Consider the following 21,858-nt stretch of genomic DNA (forward strand, 5'->3'; position numbering starts at 1 on the left):
AAGGGAGCCTTGAACTTGGTGGGTTGATGGCTTCATGCAATGCCGGTCTGCCATGGCGCAGGATGGCTGGCAAGGCAGTGCCGTTTAGGGAGACAAAGCGGTGCATCTATGACCCCTGAGTGTCACAAACCATGTACACCCAGTGCTCGGCGATGCCCATTTGCTTGTCCACAGTGGCAGCCATATGCTATCAATGAACTGAATCTCCTATTGTGGCAAGCAAGTGAAGTATAATCCGTCGGCATGCAAAGGCAAGTCAATTCAGAGGCTCAGAGCAATTTCATCATGTAGAACAGTTGCTGCATCTTGGTGCATGGGAGGAGGCTGGGGCAACCTTTCACACCGACCAACAAGGGTGGACTTCCTCACCCTCTTCCGATCCATTGCGCAGCCATTACTTTGAGGATTGTGAGTTTCATGAGGTTGAAGGATCTCAAGATAGCACATCTGAAACATTGTAGATTTGTAGTTGCAGATGTGCTGACTTCGGAGAAGAAGGTTGAGAAAGAGAAGGAAAAGAAAAGACTCGGATTGGCTTTAGCAATTGCAAATGAGAAGTTACATAACTAATCTTTTTTCTATTTTAAGATAGAATCTAACTTTTTGGAAGTGGTCCCAAACTTTTAAGTCCTATTTCAAAACAATCCCCATCTCAAAATATCGTACTCTATCATGGGCAAGGGTAGAAAAAAGTGGTTACAAAATCTGCTGTAACCAGCCTGGTTACAAACAGCTTGACCCATTAAGTAAAAGCAGCCAATATATGTATATATCAAAATTAAGTTTTTTTAAAATTAAAAAAAAGATCCAAATCACTGCAGAATTTCAAGCATATATTGGATATTGAAAATAAAATTTTCATTTTAGGCATCCTTGTAAGAGAACTTTTAATTTTTGAGATGCCCCTTTTCTCTATCAAAACAAGCTTAGCTAACCTTTTAATTGGTAACTTTCTGAACTATATCCGAATATTCTTTAACTGTGTGTTACCCTTAAGTGAAGATGTTGAATGGATGAAGGAGTTTGACACTGCACAACAAAATTCATCTTTATATTCAAAGTAACATGATTTCTGCAGAATAACTAGACGAGTAGTCCTTTTTTTGTTTTTGTAGGTATGCATAAGTAGTCATTGTCAATATGTGGAATCGATACAAAACTAGCCACAGAAAGATATATTACACTGCAATTCAGTAAATTCTAATACCTTATGATGAACTTATATCTGAAGTTATATGGATTTACCATAATAAAACCACAAAAGAAGCAAGGGGGAAAAAAGATAGTAACTTTTGGAATATTAAGCATTTCAAATCTAAAATTATATCATATTCACTGGTTGGACTCACTGGCTAGTTTGATCTCCTCAGGACTGGTCTTATCTGTTAAGTAAAGTGTCATTAAAGGAGTGAAATCACTATTTGCTGGCAATGCTTTCAATATGGATTCTCGATAAGCCATAGCAGCAGCTGTAGTGGTGACAGGAGGTTTCAGATTTGGCATCACAATTGCCCTTCCAAAATGATTTGCACTATATGCAGAGAAAATTATGTTAGAATAGCACTTAGGCAATAAAAGCATAATAAATAATAACAATAATACAACAACAAGAACTAAGCTTTATCCCAACTAAATGGGGTCGGCTACATGGATCCGTGCAAAGACAAACTATAAATAATAATAGTAAAAAGAAAGGAACACAGAAATATCCCACATAAATGGAGTCGGCCACATGGATCATTGCCCTCCAATCAGCTCTATTTGAGGTCATACTTGAAACTAGACCTAAGCCATGCATGTCTTTCCTCACTACTCCTAGGGTCATTTTAGGTTTGCCCCCTAGTTATTTTAGTTCCTTTGACCTGAATCAGATCACTCCTCCATATTGGTGCATCCATAGTTATCAAGGCGACGCCATGGCGTCCAGGCTCCTTGGTCGCCTTGGACGCGTAGGCAGGCGCCTTACCGCCATGGCGATGTCGCCTTGATTTTTTACCCTCTAAAACGCCATGGTCGCCTTCCCACCTTGATAACTATGGGTGCATCCCAAGGCCTCCTTTGAACATGGCTATGCCACCTCAAACGGTTTTCTTGAAGCTTATCATTAACGAGACAACTCCCAAATCAGCTCTAATATGGCCATTCCTTACTTTATCCTTCTGATGCAGTTAGATCACCTAAATAGGCTTATTTTATTGGAAATATGCCTTGGGTTGGATTATATATGTGTTGGACCTTTGATCCCCTGGGTTTTCAAAGTAATAGGCTACTTTTATGAGCCTAAAGTATGGGTAATAAGGTTGCATACGGGATTAAATAGTTTATTTCTTTACTTAGTTATTTTTAAGTTGTTTTGGGTTAGTTCAATTGAACCGGTTCTATGTGGTTCAATTTAAGTTGTGGTCCAGTTTAGTGGTCTAGTTGATGTTAGTTGCTTTTACTCTATTTTTATTTATTAGTAATTGTCAACAATTAGTTCACATCAGTTTAGAAACTGATTGTGCCTTGTACTCCAAGCAAAGGGGGATCAATTGGAAACTTCCTAATTTGGGAAGCTTCTAATTTTGGACCCCCTGCTGCTCCCTTCTATTATTCTATAAAGCAACTCAAGAGGGCACAAGAGAGCCCACGATTTTTGCTTCAACAATATTGCTGCTGTTTGCATGCTTGCTTGCTCCCCATGAAGTTTCCTTAGTGTTTGATCTGAGGAAGAAGGGGCTGAAGTTCGATCCAGTCGACTCCTTGTGGTGGGAATCCCGGGAGGCTATTATCAATTGTGTTCTTCACTCCTGTGCTGTTTTACAACCATTAGAAGACTGTCTTCCACATTCGATCCTCTCTGCTGCAAGTTTCAGACCAATACTCTAGTTAGTTTCTATTTCTGCCCCCTACTTTCTAATTCCATCACCTCAAGCCCCAGCCCAATCTGACCATCCAATCTTCCCCATCTTTTGATCGAACCTTGTAGCACCGTAAGAACAGCACTCGATCCAGCCTCGGTTGACCACCTGATCTGCAGTTATTGATTTTCTCCCTTACCTTCCCGTGTTAAGTTTTTCTGCAGTTTTGACCTGTTTTATGTAATCAGTAGGAAGGCTTAAGCCTGCTAATTGCATAGAAACCTTTGACATTAACTCCTACCTTATTTCAGACCTAAAGCCATATACCTCTATTCTGTTTCAGGTCCCTAAACTGTTACTCAACAGTCTGATCTTCTTCTAATCTGTTTCACATCCTTTTCCATCAGGTTTACTACAGCCTGAATATCTTAAAAGTGTGATTCATTCCCTGATTTAAGATCCTGTTCAGGGACTATTTGAAGCTTTCAAATCTGTCCTACATTACCTTCCTAGTTTTGTCGCACATCCATCTCAACATCCTTATCTCTGCTACACTTAGTTTATCTGTAAAATGCTTCTTAACTGCCCAACATTCCGCCATGTACATCATAGCCGGTCGTACTACTGTCCTACAGAATTTTCCTTCAGTAGTAAAGGAATACAAAGATCACACAACACTCCGAACGCACCTCTCTACTTCATCCATCCCTCTTTAACTAAGTCATATGGTCTACCCTCTATTGCAAATTTTTGCTGTGTGTGACCAGCCAGCCGTCCAAATTTTAACCAAAATCAACCTGTTGAGTGTGCTAAGGAGCATATTGTTTTGGGATGAAACTTCACCCGTGAATCCGTGATTCAAGGGTGATAAGAATAAATTCTCTCCAAAATTTGAGCACCAACCAAGCACCTACCAGATAAAGCATCTCAATTGGTGTTCATCTAGAGACATGCGCTCATCTAGAAGAAACCATAATGGAAAATAAATAAGGGCCAATATTACAAATATGAAGCAATTTTGATTGTCCAATTGGGTCGAACGGGCCTCAAAGACTTCATTTTTCCCATGGTTGGGTTCTATTAAGGGTGTCAATCGGTGCAGTTCTGGTTATTCGGTTTAGTTGCGGTGCAATTTACATTTTGATAAGGTGAAATCAAAACCAAACTGGATAGGAATCAGCCAAAATCAGAATCATTTTGTATACGGTTCGGTTTTATCGGTTTTCGGTATTCGATTCACAATCGGTTTACATGCTTTTGTGTAGTGTCAGTTTTGGGAACCAGTAATGAAGACAACCTCGGTTTTCAAAGCCTTTTATATTCCTGTGTTCCCCATTCTCCTCCGGTCTCCCTCTCTCATCATATTTCTCATGTCTATGTGATTAAAAAAATTCTCATCTTCATCTGTCTTTTTTCCTTTCCTATTCTTTGTTTTTCCATTTTTTTCTTCTCCATTCTCACATGATAAATAAACTATTTCCATAGTCCGAAATCTCGCGAGATCTCGCCGAGATTCTCGGTTTTTTGTAATACCGAGTCGAGATGGCATCCGAAACTGAGAAGTGCACTTTCTCGCCGAGATCTCGTCTCGATTTGGGCTCGATTTATGATGAAAAACAGAAGAAAAATGTAAAATCTCGGAGAGATCTCGGATTGAATAGCAGGTCTCGGGTATGGGGCTGGGTCATTTGACCCAAATAACTTCATTTAAGCCATCTACAGGTTGTAAACAGCCTTAGCTCGACAGAGAACTCTCTATTTTGCTCTCTTCTCTCCAACTCTCTCTTCTTCTCTCAATTCTTCTCTTCCCTTCTTCATTTTTGGTTGGATTCAAACCTTTGGAAGCTGAATTTGGTGCCAAAGTGAAAATTGCAGCTCAATTTTGGAAGATTGCTCAAGTTTGTGAAGGTTTTTGAAAGGTAACCCATTTTCCCCAAACCTATTTTTTCGAAAAAAATTGATGAAATCTTGGTAGATGGGTGTGATTTTGAGTTATGTTATACAAGTTTGGCGATTTATCACTTGATGGAGGCGAATTTTTTTGGGTTATTAAATTTTTATTATAATTTCTGAAAAAAATTGATTTTTTTCAAAAAAAAATTAAAAAAATAGGATAAATACTTATTGTTTGGATGTGAGAAGTATGTTAGACAAGTTTGCATGCTCTACAGCCTCATGGAATCCTTTTTTTTTTTCACCCATTAAAAAAAATATTTTATTTTTCAGATTTAATAATAATATTATTAAAATAGTTTAAAAATATATAAAATTAAGGAAAAATACCTGTTTTTGTTGAAAAATTATGCATAACATTTGAACATAATGTCAACTTCAAATGATGTCAAATACATCATTATGTTGTAATAGTTTAAATTAAAGGTATAATTATTTATAATAAAAATTGTAATATTATTTTTAATTAATAAATAAATACTAGGGTTAGGGAATAAATAAGAGATAGGTATTTGATTGTTCTAGTAGCTTCATATTATATTTAATAGTTATGAATACAATACTTTAAGTGTTTAATACCTTACTTTAAGTCCTGTAATTGTTACTAATATATGTTTTTTATGTAACGAGTGTAAAAAAATAAGATATTTCTTACACAATGGGGGATATAGCATGGCTACATGGAGTCTTGTAACTCGAGGAAAGATTCTAAATTCTAGAGGAGCAACTAGGTTAAAAGAACATTTGTCTAGTCGGGCAAGGATGTTGCCAAATGCCGAAATATTCCTAGCCAAATGAACCGGCAATGGCATAAAACTTGAGAGGAATACGAACAAAGAAAGCTGATAGGGAAAGACAACAAATAGCTTTCGATGAGGTAGTTCTAGAGAGGCCTGGTGTAGACATCCTTGGAGGAGTAGGAGATGAAATCTTGAATATAGGCCTTGGTGAGTTCCAATTAGAGGCTGAATATAGGATTTACCAAAGAGACTTTGGGAGAGTAGGCAAAGTTTTCATTTTGAGAATATAAGAGCATATGAGCAAGCAAGAGGAGCTAGTGGATCTGGCTCAGCTGCACCAATGCAACAAGATGGGAGGAGGAGAAGCACTGGCACAAGAGATATCCACGGCCCCAAGCCCACCACGAGCACGTTCCTAGATACCATTTTTGAGCGGTAGGATCTATCTACCTTTAGGCAACAAGATATCTTCCCAAGTGTTTGGTGGTACCACACCCCCAAAAAAATTAAAAAAAAAAAAAAAATAAAACAAAAACCCCATTCCCTCCCGGCCCCCGGCCCCCCCAGAAGGGCCAACCCCCCACCCAACAGAAAATTAAAAAATTTCATTTCCCAAAGAGAAAATGAAATAAAAAGTTGTAAAAACCCCGAAAGTTGAAATGTAATAATTCACCTATTGTTTATTTCCCACCTAATTCCCTAATTTTTATCTTTTATCCCCCCAATTTAATCTTTCTCTTAAATTCTATCCGGTATGTCTTTCTATCAACCACCCCCTCCAAAAAACCCCCCCCAACCACCCCCACCCCCCCCCCTAAAAAAATTTAAATAAAAAAGAAAAAAAGTAAAACAAAAAGGTTTAAACCTACTAATTTTTTTAATCATTCTTTTAAAAATTAATAAAAAAAAAAGAAAAAAAAATAACAACTCCAACGCCCCTTCCCCCCCCCCCCCCCCCCCTCCCCCCCCCACCCCTTCAAAAAAACACCCCCATAGAGAAATATCTAAACCCCAATCAAAATCCCCCCTCCGCCAAACCCTTCTTCCCCCCCCTCCCTAAACAACCAAACCCCATCTCCCCCATAACCAAAAAAAACCCAAAGCCCCATTTTAGCCCCCCCCCCCCCCCCCCCCCACCCCCCCCCCCTTCAAAACAAATCCACACCCCCCCCCCCTTTACCTCCCTTCCCCCTCCCATCCCCCATTCTTTTCAAACAAACCAACGAAAATAGAAAAAAAAAAAAAATTGAATGACTAACCGTTTTTTTTTTGTATTATTTAGAGAAATTTCTTTATTTTTTTTTTATCCACCCCGCAATTAAATATCACTAATTATCCAGACGTGAAAACTAAACCCCCCCCCCACCCTTCCCCCCTCCCCATAAATTAAAACCGTTTCAAAAAAAAACACAAACCCTCCCCCAAATTCCCAATCCCCCCTTTACCCCCCGTAAAAAAACCAATCGAACAACCCCCCAAACTCCCACCAACCCAACAATATTAACACATCCCCATCTTAACAAACCTCCCATTTCCTCATCCAAAAACAAAAAATAAAAATTTAACAACAAATTCAATAAACCCCTCCCCCCCTCCCTCCCCTTCCCCCCCCCCTCTCCAAACCCCCCCCCCCCCCAACCCCCCCCCCCCCCCCCTTTCCTTATTCCCCCCCCCAACCCCCCTTTAACCCCAATCCAACTTCCACCCCCACCCCCCCCCCATCCCAATAAAAAATAAAAAAAACCAAATTTATTTTATTTCATAATACAAAAAAAACCAAACAAACTCTAAACAAAAAAAAAAAAACCCCCCCCCCAAAAACAACCTTTTTAAAATAAAAAAAAAAAATTTTTTTCAAAAATTTCCCAAAAAACCCCAAAAAAAAAAATTAACAAAAAGAAGGAAAAAAACAACCTCCCCTTTCCATTTTTTTAATTTTTTACATTTTTTTTTTAAAATTAATCCCCTCCCCCTCCCTCTTCACCTTTTTTTTTTATTTTTTTTTTTTCACTTCCCCCAAATCCCCCCATCTTCCCTCAAAATCAAACCCCCCCCACAAAACCACCCCCCCCCCCCCCCCCCCCCCCCCCCCCCCCCCCCCCCCTCCCCAACCTCACCCCAACCCCCCCCAACCAACCCATCCTTAACAAAAACAAGCAACAAACCACAACATAATAGGAAACCTACAATTATAATTCAAAAATAAATCCAAAAAACCCCCAAAAAAATACAAAAAACAAAAAAAAAAAAAAACCCCCCCCCCCACCAAATACTCCCCCCCCCCTCTCCCTATTACAACCTCCCCCCCCCCCCCCGCGAGAAAAAGGTGACGCCCCCCTCCCCCCACCCCCCAATAACCACCCCCAACCCCTACCCTACAACAAAAAAATTAACAAAACATTTTACAACAAAAAAAATCCCCAAAGAACCAGACCCCCCCCCCCCCAACCCCCCAAACAACACCCAACCCCTCCCCCCCCGTGTTGTCCTGCGCCCCCTTGGCCCCAGTCCCCCCCCCCCCCCTCTTCCCCCCCCCCCCCTTAACCCCCCCCCTACCCTGCTTTTTAGTCGTTCTCTCCCCTTTTTCTTCCTTCCCCCGCCTTTCTCCTCGCCCCCCCAACAAAAGAAAAAACCAAACCCCCATAAAAAATCCACACCCCCCCCCCACCCCCACCCCCCCTCCCCCCCCCCCCCCCAGCCCCAAAACATACCCCCACCCCCCAAAAAAAAAAATCACGAACCCCCCCACCCCCCCCAACCCCCCACCCCCCAACCCAATCCATTTCAACCAACCCCCCCCTCCTAATTTCCCCAATCAGCAACACTCCCCCCCCTCCCCCCCCCCCCCCCCCCCCCCCCCCCCCCCCCCACTCCCACCCACCCCCCCCCCCCCCCCCCCCCCCAACTTACCCCCCCCCCCCCCCCCCCCCCCTCACCCCCCACCCCCCCATAATCCCCCCCACTTCCCCCCCCCCTCGCCCCCCTCCCCCCCCCCCCAAACCCCCTCCCCCCCCCCAACCCCCCACCCCCCCAACCCCACCACCCAACCCCCCCCCCCCCCCCCCCCCCACCCCCCCCCCACCCCACCCCCCCAAAACCCCAACCTAACTTTTTCTTCCAATTTTTAAAAAACTACTTTTATTTTATTTTAATTTAAAACCAATACCTCCCCCAACCAATAACAAACCAAACACAATAGAAACAAAAACCAAAAAAAATTTTTCTAAAATTTTCCTTTCTTATTAATTTTTTATAAATTTTTAATTTAAAAATTCTCATTTTAATTTTTTATTAATTTATGCCAAATTTTCTTAATCCAAATTTTTAAATTTATTTAAATTTTTTCCCCTTTTAATATTTTTTTTTTTTAATTTTTTCTTTCTCTCAAATTCATTCATTAAATAAAAACAAAACTTATTTTAAAAATCCTCCCAAAAAAACACCCCCCCCCTTAAAATCCCCTCATTTATTTTTTTTTCAATAATTCCAAAAAAAATTTTAATTTAAATTTTTTTTTTAAATTCCTTTAAATACCCTCCCTCCCCAACTCCCCCACCAAACTAAAACCCAACCACACCCAAATTTCAAAAAAAAAAAAAAAAAAACCCCCACCCCCAAAACCCCCCCCCCCCCCCCCCCCCCCTCCCCACACCCCTCACCCCCCCCACAACCACCCCCACCCCCTATTCCCCCCATCTTTAATTATTTTTTTTTAATCCATTCCACCAACAACCCCCCTCCTCCCATTATTTTTAAAAAAAAAAAAAAAAATATAAAAAAAAACAAAAATTAAATTTTTTTTTTCTTTTTTAAAAAAATAAAAATATTTTATAAAAAAAAAAATTAATTTTTTTTTAATTAACAAAAATCCTAAAACACCCCCCCCTCAACAAAAAAACTCCCCTTTTTTCTTTTTTCTTTCCCCCCCCTCTCTAAAAATATATTCCCTGGGGGGAAAAAAAAAAAAAAAAAAACAAAAAAAAACAAACCAAACAAAAACCCTCCCTCCCAAAACCCACTTTTTCCCCAAACAAAAAAACCCCTCCCCCTCCCCCCAATCCCCGTCCCCCCTTCCCCCCCCCCCCCCTCCCCCCCACACTAACACTTTATTTTTTCTTAAAATTATATAATAAACCCTTATTTTATCTATTCCCATACAATTATTTTTTTTTTTATTTATTATTTTATTTATTTTTTTTTTTAAATTTTTTTAATATAATTAATATTTAAATTACTATTCTCCATTTTTTTATTTAAAATTTTTTTAAAAAAATTTTATAAAAATATTATAATTTAATATTTTTTTAACAATTGTAAAAATAATTTAAAAAATTATTCCCCAACCCTCTCCTCTCCTCTCCCTCTCCCCCCCCCCCCCCCCCCCCCCCCCCCCTTCCCCCCCCCCCCCCCCCCCCCCCCCCCCCCCCCCACCCCCCCCCCCCCCCCCCCTATTTTTTTCCCTAATTTAAAAAATTTTTTTTTTTTTTTAATTTTTTTTTTTTTATTTTATTTTAAAAAAATTATAATATTTTAATTTATTAAAAAACTCACCCAAAAAATAATTCAAATAACATTTTCCTCCCTAAAATCATAAAAAAAAAATTAAAAAAATTATTAGCTCTACCCAACTAAAAATACATACACCCCAACCCAACAATCCCCCCCTTTTTAAAACCCCCCCCTTAACAAAAAAAACCCCCTAACAAAACCCCCCCCCCCCCCCCCCCCCCCCCCCCTCCCCCCCCCCCCCCCCCCCTCCCCCCCCCCCCCCCCTCCCCCTCCCCCCCCTTTCTCCCCCCCCTTTCCCCCCCCCCCCCCCCATCTACCTAAATTACCCCCCCCACCCCCCCCCCCCCCCCCCCCCCCCCCCCCCTCCCCCTTTTTTTTGTAATAAAAACTAAAAAACATTTCCAAAAAATAACCCTAATTTTTTTTACTTTCCCCCCTTTTCACTCTCCCCCCCCCCCCCCCCCCCCTTCTTCATCTTTTTTTTATTTTTTTTCTTCCCTTCCCCCCCCCCCCCCCACCCCTTCCCCAACCCCCCCCCCCCCCCCCCCCCCTCCCCCCCTTCCCCCCAAACTTTTCCCCAGCCCCGGACTGATTTTCTTCCCCTTGCTGCCCTAATCCAAACTTGATGGCTCTAACTACCTGAAGTAGTCTCGGTCTACCTATTTGACAGTAGTTGGTCGTGGCCTCACTGGCCATCTTCTTGGGACAACAACTAAACCAGTGGAAGAGGGTTCTCAGCTCAACAAGTGGTTATCTAATGATGCGATGGTGATGTCCTACTTGATCCATTCTATGCAAGGGGATATCTCAGACAATTTTCTTCTACTGAACACAGCCCATACTATTTGGAATGGTGCCAAAGAGACTTATGGTCGCACGGGGAATAATGCACAGGTCTATGAGATTAGAAAGATGGCATTAGGTCTATGAGATTAGAAAGAAGGCTAATGCCACTACCCAACAGGATCTCTCTGTCTCCAAATACTATGCTACCCTCAAGAACATGTGGCAGCAATTGGATCATTACTCCGACTATCAGCCCTCTCGCATCGATCGGCTGCCTATCGCAAACACGTTGACAAAATACGTGTCTATGATTTTTGGCTGGACTAAATATAGAGTTTGATCCTATTCGGGTGCAAGTACTTGGGCAGTCCCCATTTCCATCCCTAGAGCAGGCCTTTGCCTTGGTTCATAATGAAGAATCTCGTCGGGCTGCTATGCTGCATTCCTCTACTGTTGATCGATCCGCCTTGCAAGTTGCTTCTAGTACTCCTTCTCTTACCACTACTGATGGTGGTACTGCTGTCCCTAAAGGTCCTGTCAAGTGTGAACACTGCAACAGGCTCTATCATACTAAGGCTCAATGCTGGAAGCTCCATGGGAAGCCTACTGCTTTTGAGGAAAAGAAAGCTCGTGGGAAGTTTAAGCTCAAGGCTCATATGGCTGATTCTCCTACTACTACTGCTGCTGCTACCCCTTCATCTGACATTGGGCTTACTCAGGATGAGCTCCTAGCTTTCCGTCACATGCTACAGGCCTCTTCCGCTGCCTCCACTACGGCATCTGCACCTGCTGCCCCTCCTGATTCTAATTTTGCCTCAAGTACTCCAGTCAGAATGTCTGTGTGCATCGGCTGTATCCGATCCTTGGATTATAGATTCCGGTGCCACGACCACATGACGGCTCCTCCCATGTATTCATCTTTATTCTCCATCTTCTGGCAAAGACAGTGTTCGAGTAGCTAATGGTTCCCTTTCTCCTATTAATGGGAAGGGTTCCATACGCTGCTCACCTACCCTTTCATTAAAATATGTTTTGCATGTTCCGTCCTTTTCTACCAACCTTCTCTCTATTAGTAGTCTAACTAGAGATCTGAACTGCAAACTGACTTTTTTCCCTTCTCATTGTGTCATACAGGATCTGGAGACGGGGCGCACGATTGGGGGTGATAAGATGCAGGGTGGTCTCTACTTACTTGACCCAGGTCAGCCTTCTACTTTGCATTTGGCTTCCTCTACAGCTCATCATTTACAGTCCACCTCGTCCCCTGACCTTCATCTCTGGCACTGTCGACTTGGTCATCCATCCCTTAGTACTTTGTCTCTTTTGTTTCCGCGTTTGATTAAGCATTGTAATAGGAATGAGTTTTTATGTGAGGCTTGTGTTTTGGCCAAACAGACTCGTTCTAGTTATTCTTCATTAAATAAAAGAAGTGAGACTCCTTTTGCTTTGGTTCATTCTGATGTGTGGGTTCCTGCCCGTTGTACTTCCCTTTCTGGTCATCGATGGTTTGTCTCGTTTATTAATTGTTATACTCATGCCACTTGAGTGTACATGATGAGCCATAAAAGTGAGGTCTTCCGCTGTTTTCAGTTATTTCATCGTATGGTTCAGACTCAATTCAATGCCATCTTGCGCATTTTACGCAGTGATAATGCCAGAGAGTACATGGAGGGTCAGTTCCAACTTTATTTGGCTGCACATGGTATTGTCCATCAGACTAGTTGTGTTGACACACCTGCCCAGAATGGGGTTGCTGAAAGGAAAAATAGACAACTCCTTAAGGTAGCCCGGGCCATTATGTTTGCACGGCAGGTTCCTTCTCACTAGTGGGGTGATGCCATTCTTACTGCTGCTTATCTCATCAATTGTGTGCCTACCCGTGTCCTTGATGGTCACTCCCCCGTTGATCTCCTCCAGGGTTCCTCCTCCTTTGTGGTTCCCCCCAAAGTTTTTGGTTGTGTTTGCTATGTCCGCAATCATCATCCTCATGGGAAATTTGATCCACGGAGCATTCGGTGTATTTTTCTGGGCTATTCTGCGACCCATAAAGGATACAAGTGTTACCATCCACCTTCACGTCGTACTTTTGTCTCCATGGATATTGTCTTCCATGAGTCATTGTCATATTATTCCCAGACACCTCTTCAGGGGGAATAGGATCAGGGTTTTAAAGATGTGTCTGCTATTCTTCCGGCTTCTATTCAGCGGGAGCCCTCTGTAACTTCAGCTCCTACAGTGGCTCCCATTCAAGGGGAGCATAGACCAATCAGTCAAATCCCTGTTGATAAGGTATATACCCGGGAGCGCACAGGACAAGTTGAGACTACCACCACCACCATACCACCTACACAATCGTTTGCACTTGATCCAAATTCAGACCCTGCTACATCATCTGGTAAGGATCCTTCCCTTGACTTACCTATCGCTGTTCGTAAAGGCGTTAGGTTATGCAGCCAACACCCCATCTCCAATGTTGTTTCCTATGATGCTTTATCTCCTTCCTATCGTGCATTTGTTTCTTCTCTTTCCTCTGTTTCTATTCCTCAGAAATGGCAGGAGGCAATTGCAGATCCAAAGTGGAAAGCAGCCATGATGGAAGAAATGACGGCCACACTTAAAAATGAGACATGGGAGCTAGTTGTTCTTCCTTTGGGTAAGAAACCAGTCGGGTGCAAATGGGTATTTGTTGTCAAGCAGAAGCCAGATGGAACAGTGAATAGATATAAAGCCAGGCTTGTGGCTAGAGGCTTCACTCAGACTTATGGGATCGACTACCACGAGACATTTGCCCCTATTGCGAAGTTGAACATTGTCCGGGTCTTACTGTCTTGTGCTATCAACTTTGGCTGGAACCTACAGCAGTTGGATGTAAAAAATGCATTTCTTCATGGGGAGTTGGAAGAGGAGGTTTATATGGATGTTCCTTCGAGTTTTTCCTCTGACAAGACCCATGGTAAAGTCTGTAGGCTCAAACGGGCACTCTATGGGTTGAAGCAATCTCCACGGGCATGGTTTGGTAGGTTTCATAAAGCCATAGTCTCCTGTGGATACAAACAGAGTCATGCTGATCACACTCTATTCATCAAGCGAAAGGGAGAAAAGGTCACTCTTCTCATAGCTTATGTTGATGACATAGTTGATGTGTAATGATACTGAGATGAAGTTTCTCACCTGAAGGCTTTCTTGGGACGGGAATTTGATATAAAAGATCTAGGATAGCTAAGATATTTTCTTGGGATTGAAGTTGCCCGTTCTCCAAAAGGCATCTTTCTCTCCTAGAGAAAGTATGTTCTAGATTTACTATCAGAGACTGGTTTGCTTGGTTGTCATCCTTGTGACACTCCCTTAGAGGCTACTACCCGTCTGCAAGAGAAGGATGGTGAACCTGTTGATAAGGGCAGATATCAACGATTGGTGGGCAAGCTGATTTATCTCTCCCACACCAGACTAGATATTGCCATTGTTGTGAGTCTTGTGAACCAGTTCATGCATGATCCTTATTCCACTCACATGGCTACTGTTCTTCATATTCTCCATTACTTGAAGTCAGCTCCAGGAAAGGGGATCCTTTTGTCTCCTCATGACCATCTCCTCATGACCATCCTCCTGACAAGAAATCTACCTCTAGCTATTGTACTTTTGTTGGAGGAAATCTAGTCACATGGCAGAGTAAAAAGCAAAATGTTGTGGCAAGATCTAGTGCTGAAGCTGAATTCCGTGCTATGGCCCAGGGCATATGTGAGTTACTGTGGCTTCAGAGTTTACTCCTTGATATCCGTGGTTCTGTTCATCTTCCAATGATGTTGTACTGTGACAACAAAGCAGCAATTAGCATTGCCTACAATCCAGTGCAACATGACCGTACCAAACATGTGGAGATTGACAAACACTTCATCAAGGAGAAGTTAGAGAGTGGGCAGATTTGTATCCCTTTTGTGAAGTCAGGACATCAACTGGCTGATGTCTTCACCAAAGGGTTGAGTGGGAAGTTGTTTTATCCTAGTCTAGTCAAGTTGGGCATGTGTGATATCTATGCCCCAACTTGAGGGGGAGTGTTGAGATGTGTTACCCGATATTATAAGGGTATTTTTGGTATTTTATTTATGCTTTATTTATGCACTTTTGAACAAGGGTAGAATTGTAATTTGGGCTGTGACACTGTTCACGTGAACAGGATCATGAACAGTGTTTCCTTTGTAATCTCTTTTATTATTATTATTATAAATAGAGAGCTTGACTGATCTCATTGATCATTCAAGCCATTCACGAAATTCCTGTTTTGTTAACATTTCCCTTACCAACGCAGTTGCTTCCTTTATCTCAAATCTAATCACATATTTTGATTATTGGGCCTACTTGCATCTAAGATCCATAATCTAGATTTTCAAATTGCATCAATTTGTATTAGAACCGAACCAGAGGATACATCATGGAGGTTGATATATATGATTTATTCCTTTCAATTAGAGATGGTCTCCGTACACTGCAAACAAGACTTTGTGATCTCCAAACAGGGCTTCTTGATTTCAGAACAGATTTTCGGAAGATTGTTGATAATACTAATAGGTTTTGTGATGAAATGTCGAGCATGATAAAAGCTTCAGAAGACGAATCAGAGATGGCAGAAAATGTGCACAACGAAAGTGACGATCAAGCTGAAGTAAATTGTCCCATCAAGATTGAGGTTGAGGAATCAATCAACATTTCGATTGCAAATGTGAACCCCACGATCAGATTCCAATCAGAGAGATCGTTCACCCATGATCGTCAGGAGATCTTGACGGTTGATCGTGAGATAGCTGAATCATTGTCCCATCAAAGCCGATGATTGTAAACGTCGATAGAGTAGTTCTGATTCTCCTGTTTTACAAAACTCGAGGGCGAGTTTTTCTCAAACACCGTGGCAATTGATGTAGTAAAGATTGTCCAATTAGGTCAATCGGGCTTCACAAGACTTTATTTTGGCCCATGGTTGGGTTCGATAAACCTTGAGCTTCTTATTTTTTGGTTTACTAAATATAATGAGCCTAATTTATAAATCCATAAAGTGGGGATGATGTTAGTACACAGGATTAATAGTTAAGTTGAGCGTTTGAGTTACATTAGGATACTTAATAGCTAGGAGTTTTGTTTTGAGTTTATTTACTCTATTGAATGTAGTAGAGATGATTTGAGTAAAGACTGAGTTTTTCCCAAGAGTTTTAGTGTTGTTGAGCAGAGCATACGGGATTGGTATCCCAAACCTGATTTCTTCTCTTCTTCTCTCTTCTTCCTCCCAAGAAGATCGATCTCATCTCTCTTCCCTCCCCTTCCATCAATCTGACTTATCCCCTTAACAACGCAGTTTCTTCCTTTATCTCAGATCTAATCACATCTTTGATTATTGAACCTACTTGCATCTAAGATCCATAATCTGGATTATCAGATTGCATTAAAATATCAACTATCAATACCTGATTCCAAACGATTCCAGGAATATTCTAGAAATAAGCCATGAATAATCATGCTAAAAATAAACACCTGTGAGAGACAACAGCACTAAGAAGGTCACCATCACGAAGATGAAGATGCCAGTCATCGGGCTGTGTAACTGAAAGCTCCATCTTCACTCCTCTGCCATTTGCAGGAAAAGATCCTTCAACTTTTCCAAAAGGAAATGCCAATGCCTAGTATGGAAACAAGATATGCCATTAAGTAACCAATCAACTACTTGAATAAAAACTTTCTTAGGATACCAATAACATATACAGAGCACTCCAATTTAGCTATAATGGAAATCAAATGTAAAACCTCATTCTGAATGGAAACAGCACAATAACTTGCTAAATTCAAAGTGAACTAACATTGAAAAAGAGTCTACAACTACGAAATCCAAATACAAATTAGGGACAAACAAATCTTGCATCAGTAAAAACAATTTGGTTCAGTATATCTTTTTAAGACTCGAGTTATACCTTAATCAGGGAATTTTTTAATGAGTATAATTAGAGAAGTAATTTTACCTTCTTTCCTTCTTCTTTGGTGAGTAAGCTAGGATCAAGCATGACACTTCATGCTAAAACCTTCTACTCAGTTGAAGGGTCAAGGTCTCCAGGCTTGACAGAAGAAATGCTTGAACAAATCTGTAGTTGTTGTTGACGTTTAAAGATAACTAAAAGGTCAGAACAATCAGAACATAGTAGCTTTTCTAAGTAACTTCAACCAGTAAAAGTGATATTATTTTCTTTTCTTCTCTTTCTTCAGTGGATAAGCTAGGATCAATATGATAGAAGAGATCCTGTGGTAAAGCCTTTTAATTAATAATTGGTTGAACGAAAAAATTTTTACGCTGGTTGGAGAAACAATTGGATCAATTTATAGCTTTTGCCCATGTTTCATTTTCCAGTTGGCATTATAAAGCAAAAGTAAAAGGTCAGAATGGAACAGGTGGGTACAAATATGAGTAAAAATATTTGAGCTTGTGATAGTGGGTTTTGCAGGAAGAGCCTATTGCACCAAAACAGGGAAGGAGATTGAATATCAGAAAGGTTGCTCAGAAAAAATGCGATGATGTACCATAAATGGGTAGTTACAGATGTTCCGGTTTCTTTACTGACTCATGATTCCAACTAAATAGTAATCTCTATCCGACTTCCTCTGCTTCCTCTGAGTTCCACCTTTAGTAATTGATATAATAGGTCCATCAACCAGTAGAAAGTAAATCAATCATTGCTATGACTAATTTACTGATTCCGATCTAAACTCTAAACTACAGCATAATGTGAAGATAACAAATGCTACCCTTTCCACACATGTAAGCAGATGAGAACAAATGAACATCAGAAGCCACTCTATAGTTTAAGCCACCATAACTAAAGGGAAAGGATCTTCTACTCAAAGTACTACTGGAGATAGATCAAATACAATAAAAATAACCATTAAAATAACGGGTTAAATTGAGATGCCTTTGCATGCATAGTTCGATATCTCATTTTGTTTCGGTGTTTCGGTCAGGTTGAAACCCCCGAAACCATGCATTTTTTTTCCAGCTTGTTTCGGTTTGATGTTTCGGTGGGCAAATGGCCATAGTAGGCTCCGAAACTTTAGTGAAACCTTGTTTTAGGCTAAATAAACATATGAAAACCTTCAAATTAGGGGGGGGGGGGGGAAACAAATCACACAAAGTGGTGTTTTGGATTTGCACCCTTGGTTGGCAGTAAACGTCGAACCCTATTGTATACCCTATGTAATGTTTACTATTCTACATATTGTTTTAGGATTATAAGACATAATTGGCAAGTAAATTATGCACCAATGGATGAACGAACATAATATTGATTAATTATTTAAGAAACGATCTCATCTACATATTGCAGGTAAACTATCCTAGGGTATACGTCACTGTAATGAGAAGAACCAACCACTTTCAAAAGATGGTGTTGGCTGCATGTACGGCTGGTAGCTGGGTAGGAGAAGAAGCTGTCGACAAAGGACGATCTAGTATGTCTATGTGAGTGGGTGTCATACTCAAAATTGGGAACAGATGAAGAAGATGCATGCTCCCCAACGCTAGTGAAATGACCATATGGATGGTACTTTGACCAGCCGCTCTCACCGGTAACCACTTCCTCTGCTGTCCCATATATTCATCCCACCAGAGTGCTAGACTAGCAATCAATGTCCATACAGTGACCCTGCTCATCTGCTTGCATCCCGTGGGGACATGGGGTTGGATGTCCACTATGATCCAAATCCTGTGTGGCATGATCAAACTAGGTCTCCCTAGTGAATTGGCTCCAACTCCGGCTCCTGAAATAGGAAAATGAGACCAAATCTTCCCCAGTAAGCAGTAACTGATCTCTTTAAAGTGATGTGGCAACCCCAAGCAGTGTATTCTAGTAGTATGCAGTGGTGATGTGGCAAAAAAACAAAGTTTTCAGCATTTTTCCCCTTCTCTAGGTCGAAACCAACAAAACCACTGAGTTTTGGTCGATATTTCGACCTTAACTTGCGAAAGAGTGCTATTTAAATAAGAGTTTGTGTCGTTTCGGCAAGATGGTACAAACATTACCAAAATTTAGCCAAAATTTCAGAAATTTCGGTCGAAACAAATGCACTCCATTATTTTGTATGGTGTTTCGTCTCGGCCCATTCGAAATTACCAAAAAATTTTAAATTTAGTTTTCGAACTATGTAAAAATGCACAGTACAAAAGAATATACTTTCATACAGCTTTCGATGCAGTTCAAGGAGGTTACTGATCACTGAACACTGTTCACATGAACAATGGTGTGGGCCCATATGGACAGCTTGCATGGGAGGTATTTCAGAAATAGTCGTTGCCTTGCATGGGGATAACTTCTTGTTGAGATGTGTTACCCGATATTATAAGGGTATTTTTGGTTTTTTATTTATGCTTTATTTATGCACTTTTGAACAAGGGTAGGATTGTAATTTGGGCTGTGACACTGTTCATGTAAACAGTGTATTGAGCAGTGCCGTGAATAGTGTCGTGAACAGTGTTTCCCTTTGTAATCTCTTTTATTATTATTATTATAAATAGAGAGCTTGACTTATCTCATTGATCATTCAAGCTATTCACGAAATTCCTGTTTTGTTAACAAGGCATCAGAGCCAAATACACTCTGATCTAGGTTTTCAAAACCCACCTCCCTCCCATTCCCCCGTTGATCTCCTCCAGGGTTCCTCCTCCTTTGTGGTTCCCCCCAAAGTTTTTGGTTGTGTTTGCTATGTCCGCAATCATCATCCTCATGAGAAATTTGATCCACGGAGCATTCGGTGTATTTTTCTGGGCTATTCTGCGACCCAGAAAGGATACAAGTGTTACCATCCACCTTCTCGTCGTACTTTTGTCTCCATGGATATTGTCTTCCATGAGTCCTTGTCATATTATTCCCAAACACCTCTTCAGGGGGAGCAAGATCAGGGTTTTGAAGATGTGTCTGCTATTCTTCCGGCTTCTATTCAGGGGGAGCCCTCTGTAACTTCAGCTCCTATAGTGGCTCCTATTCAGGGGGAGCGTAGACCAGTCAATCAAATCCCTGTTGATAAGGTATATACCCTGGAGCGCACAGGACAAGTTGAGACTACCACCACCACCATACCACCTCCACAATCGTCTGCACTTGATCCAGATCCAGACCCTACTACATCATCTGGTAAGGATCCTTCCCTTGACTTACCTATCGCTGTTCGTAAAGGCGTTAGGTCATGCACCCAACACCCCATCTCCAATGTTGTTTCCTATGATGCTTTATCTCCTTCCTATCGTGCATTTGTTTCTTCTCTTTCCTCTGTTTCGATTCCTCAGAAATGGCAGGAGGCGATTGCAAATCCAAAGTGGAAAGCAGCCATGATGGAAGAAATGATGGCCTTACTTAAAAATGAGACATTGGAGCTAGTTGTTCTTCCTTCGGATAAGAAACCAGTCGAGTGCAAATGGGTGTTTGTAGTCAAGCAGAAGCCAGATGGAACAGTGGATAGATATAAAGCCAGGCTTGTGGCCAGAGGCTTCACTCAGACTTATGGGATCGACTACTAGGAGGCATTTGCCCCTATTGCGAAGTTGAACACTGTCCGGGTCTTACTGTCTTGTGCTGTCAACTTTGGCTGGGACCTACAGCAGTTAGATGTAAAAAATGCATTTCTTCATGGGGAGTTGGAAGAGGAGGTCTATATGGATGTTCCTCCGGGTTTTTCCTCTGACAAGACCCATGGGAAAGTTTGTAGGCTCAAAAGGGCACTCTATGGGTTGAAGCAATCTCCACGGGCATGGTTTGGTAGGTTTCATAAAGCCATGGTCTCCTATGGATACAAACAGAGTCATGCTAATCACACTCTGTTCATCAAGCGAAAGGGAGAAAAGGTCACTCTTCTCATAGTTTATGTTGATGACATAGTTGTGACTGGTGATGATACAAACGAAGTTTCTCACCTGAAGGCTTTCTTGGGACGGGAGTTTGATATAAAAGATCTAGGACAGCTAAGATATTTTCTTGGGATTGAAGAGTTGGATTTTAGTTTAAGGATGTAGGTAAGAGAAGAGGAGGAAGATGGTGGAGAGGAAGAGAAGAAGAAGAGAGCAAGAGAATGGAAGAGTAATATTTCGGTTGTAATGGTTGTGTGTGTGAGCGAGATCTCCACACATCTATATTACTTCAAAGTCATAAATTAAAGTATTACAACTCACTCCCTAGGGAGGTAAAAGGTAAAAAAGAAGAAAATACAGAATTACATAATAAGGTAACTAGTAACAAGACTAGGACCAGAACTACCCTTATTACAACTCTATACACATCTAACACTCCCCCTCAAGCTGGAGAATATATATCATGCATTCCCAGCTTGCTTAGGAGAGTACTAAACTGAGGAGAGGCGAGAGCCTTGGTGAAGATGTCTGCAACCTGATCACCGGTCTTCACAAAAGGAGTACAAATACAGCCAGAGTCCATCTTCTCCTTAATGAAGTGTCTATCAACTTCAATGTGCTTAGTTCGGTCATGTTGGACAGGATTGTGAGCAATACTGATGGCAGCCTTGTTGTCACAGAGATAGCCTCATAGGCCCTTCAGTGCCAAATCCCAATTCTTGAACTAGTCTCTTCAACCAAATGAGCTCACACACTCCATGAGCCATAGCTCTAAATTCTGCCTCTGCACTAGATCTGGCCACAACATGTTGCTTTTTGCTTCTCCATGTAACTAAGTTACCTCCTACAAAGGTACAATAACCCGAGGTAGATCTCCTATCTATAATGGATCCAGCCCAATCGGCATCAGTAAAACCTTCCATTCTTAAGTAACTGTGTTTTACATACAACAGTCCTTTCCCTGGAGAAGACTTCAAATATCTGAGAATGCGATACACTGCATCCAAGTGGCCACTCTTGGGGGCATGCATGAATTGGCTCACAACTCCCACTGCGTAAGAGATATCTGGGCGTGTCATAGAAAGATAGATAAGTTTCCCCACAAGCCTTTGGTATTTTCCCGCATCAACAAGAGAAGGACCACAATCTTCTCCTAGTTTGT

General features: G+C 41.4%; 1 protein-coding gene across 1 annotated transcript in view; it reads right to left on the reverse strand.

Annotated features, from left to right (window-relative positions):
* Positions 1 to 21,858, reverse strand: part of LOC122640942 (dihydroorotase, mitochondrial) — a 49,024-nt gene that overhangs the window by 7,108 nt on the left and 20,058 nt on the right. The window contains exons 3-4 of the mRNA XM_043834239.1: positions 16,349 to 16,494; positions 1,350 to 1,531 (exon numbers count right to left, since the gene is read on the reverse strand). Coding sequence (XP_043690174.1) covers positions 1,350 to 1,531; positions 16,349 to 16,494 — 328 coding nt within the window. The remainder of the gene's footprint in view (positions 1 to 1,349; positions 1,532 to 16,348; positions 16,495 to 21,858) is intronic.

The sequence above is a fragment of the Telopea speciosissima genome, chromosome 9, assembly GCF_018873765.1.
Source record: "Telopea speciosissima isolate NSW1024214 ecotype Mountain lineage chromosome 9, Tspe_v1, whole genome shotgun sequence".
In the NCBI taxonomy this organism is placed as follows: domain Eukaryota; kingdom Viridiplantae; phylum Streptophyta; class Magnoliopsida; order Proteales; family Proteaceae; genus Telopea; species Telopea speciosissima.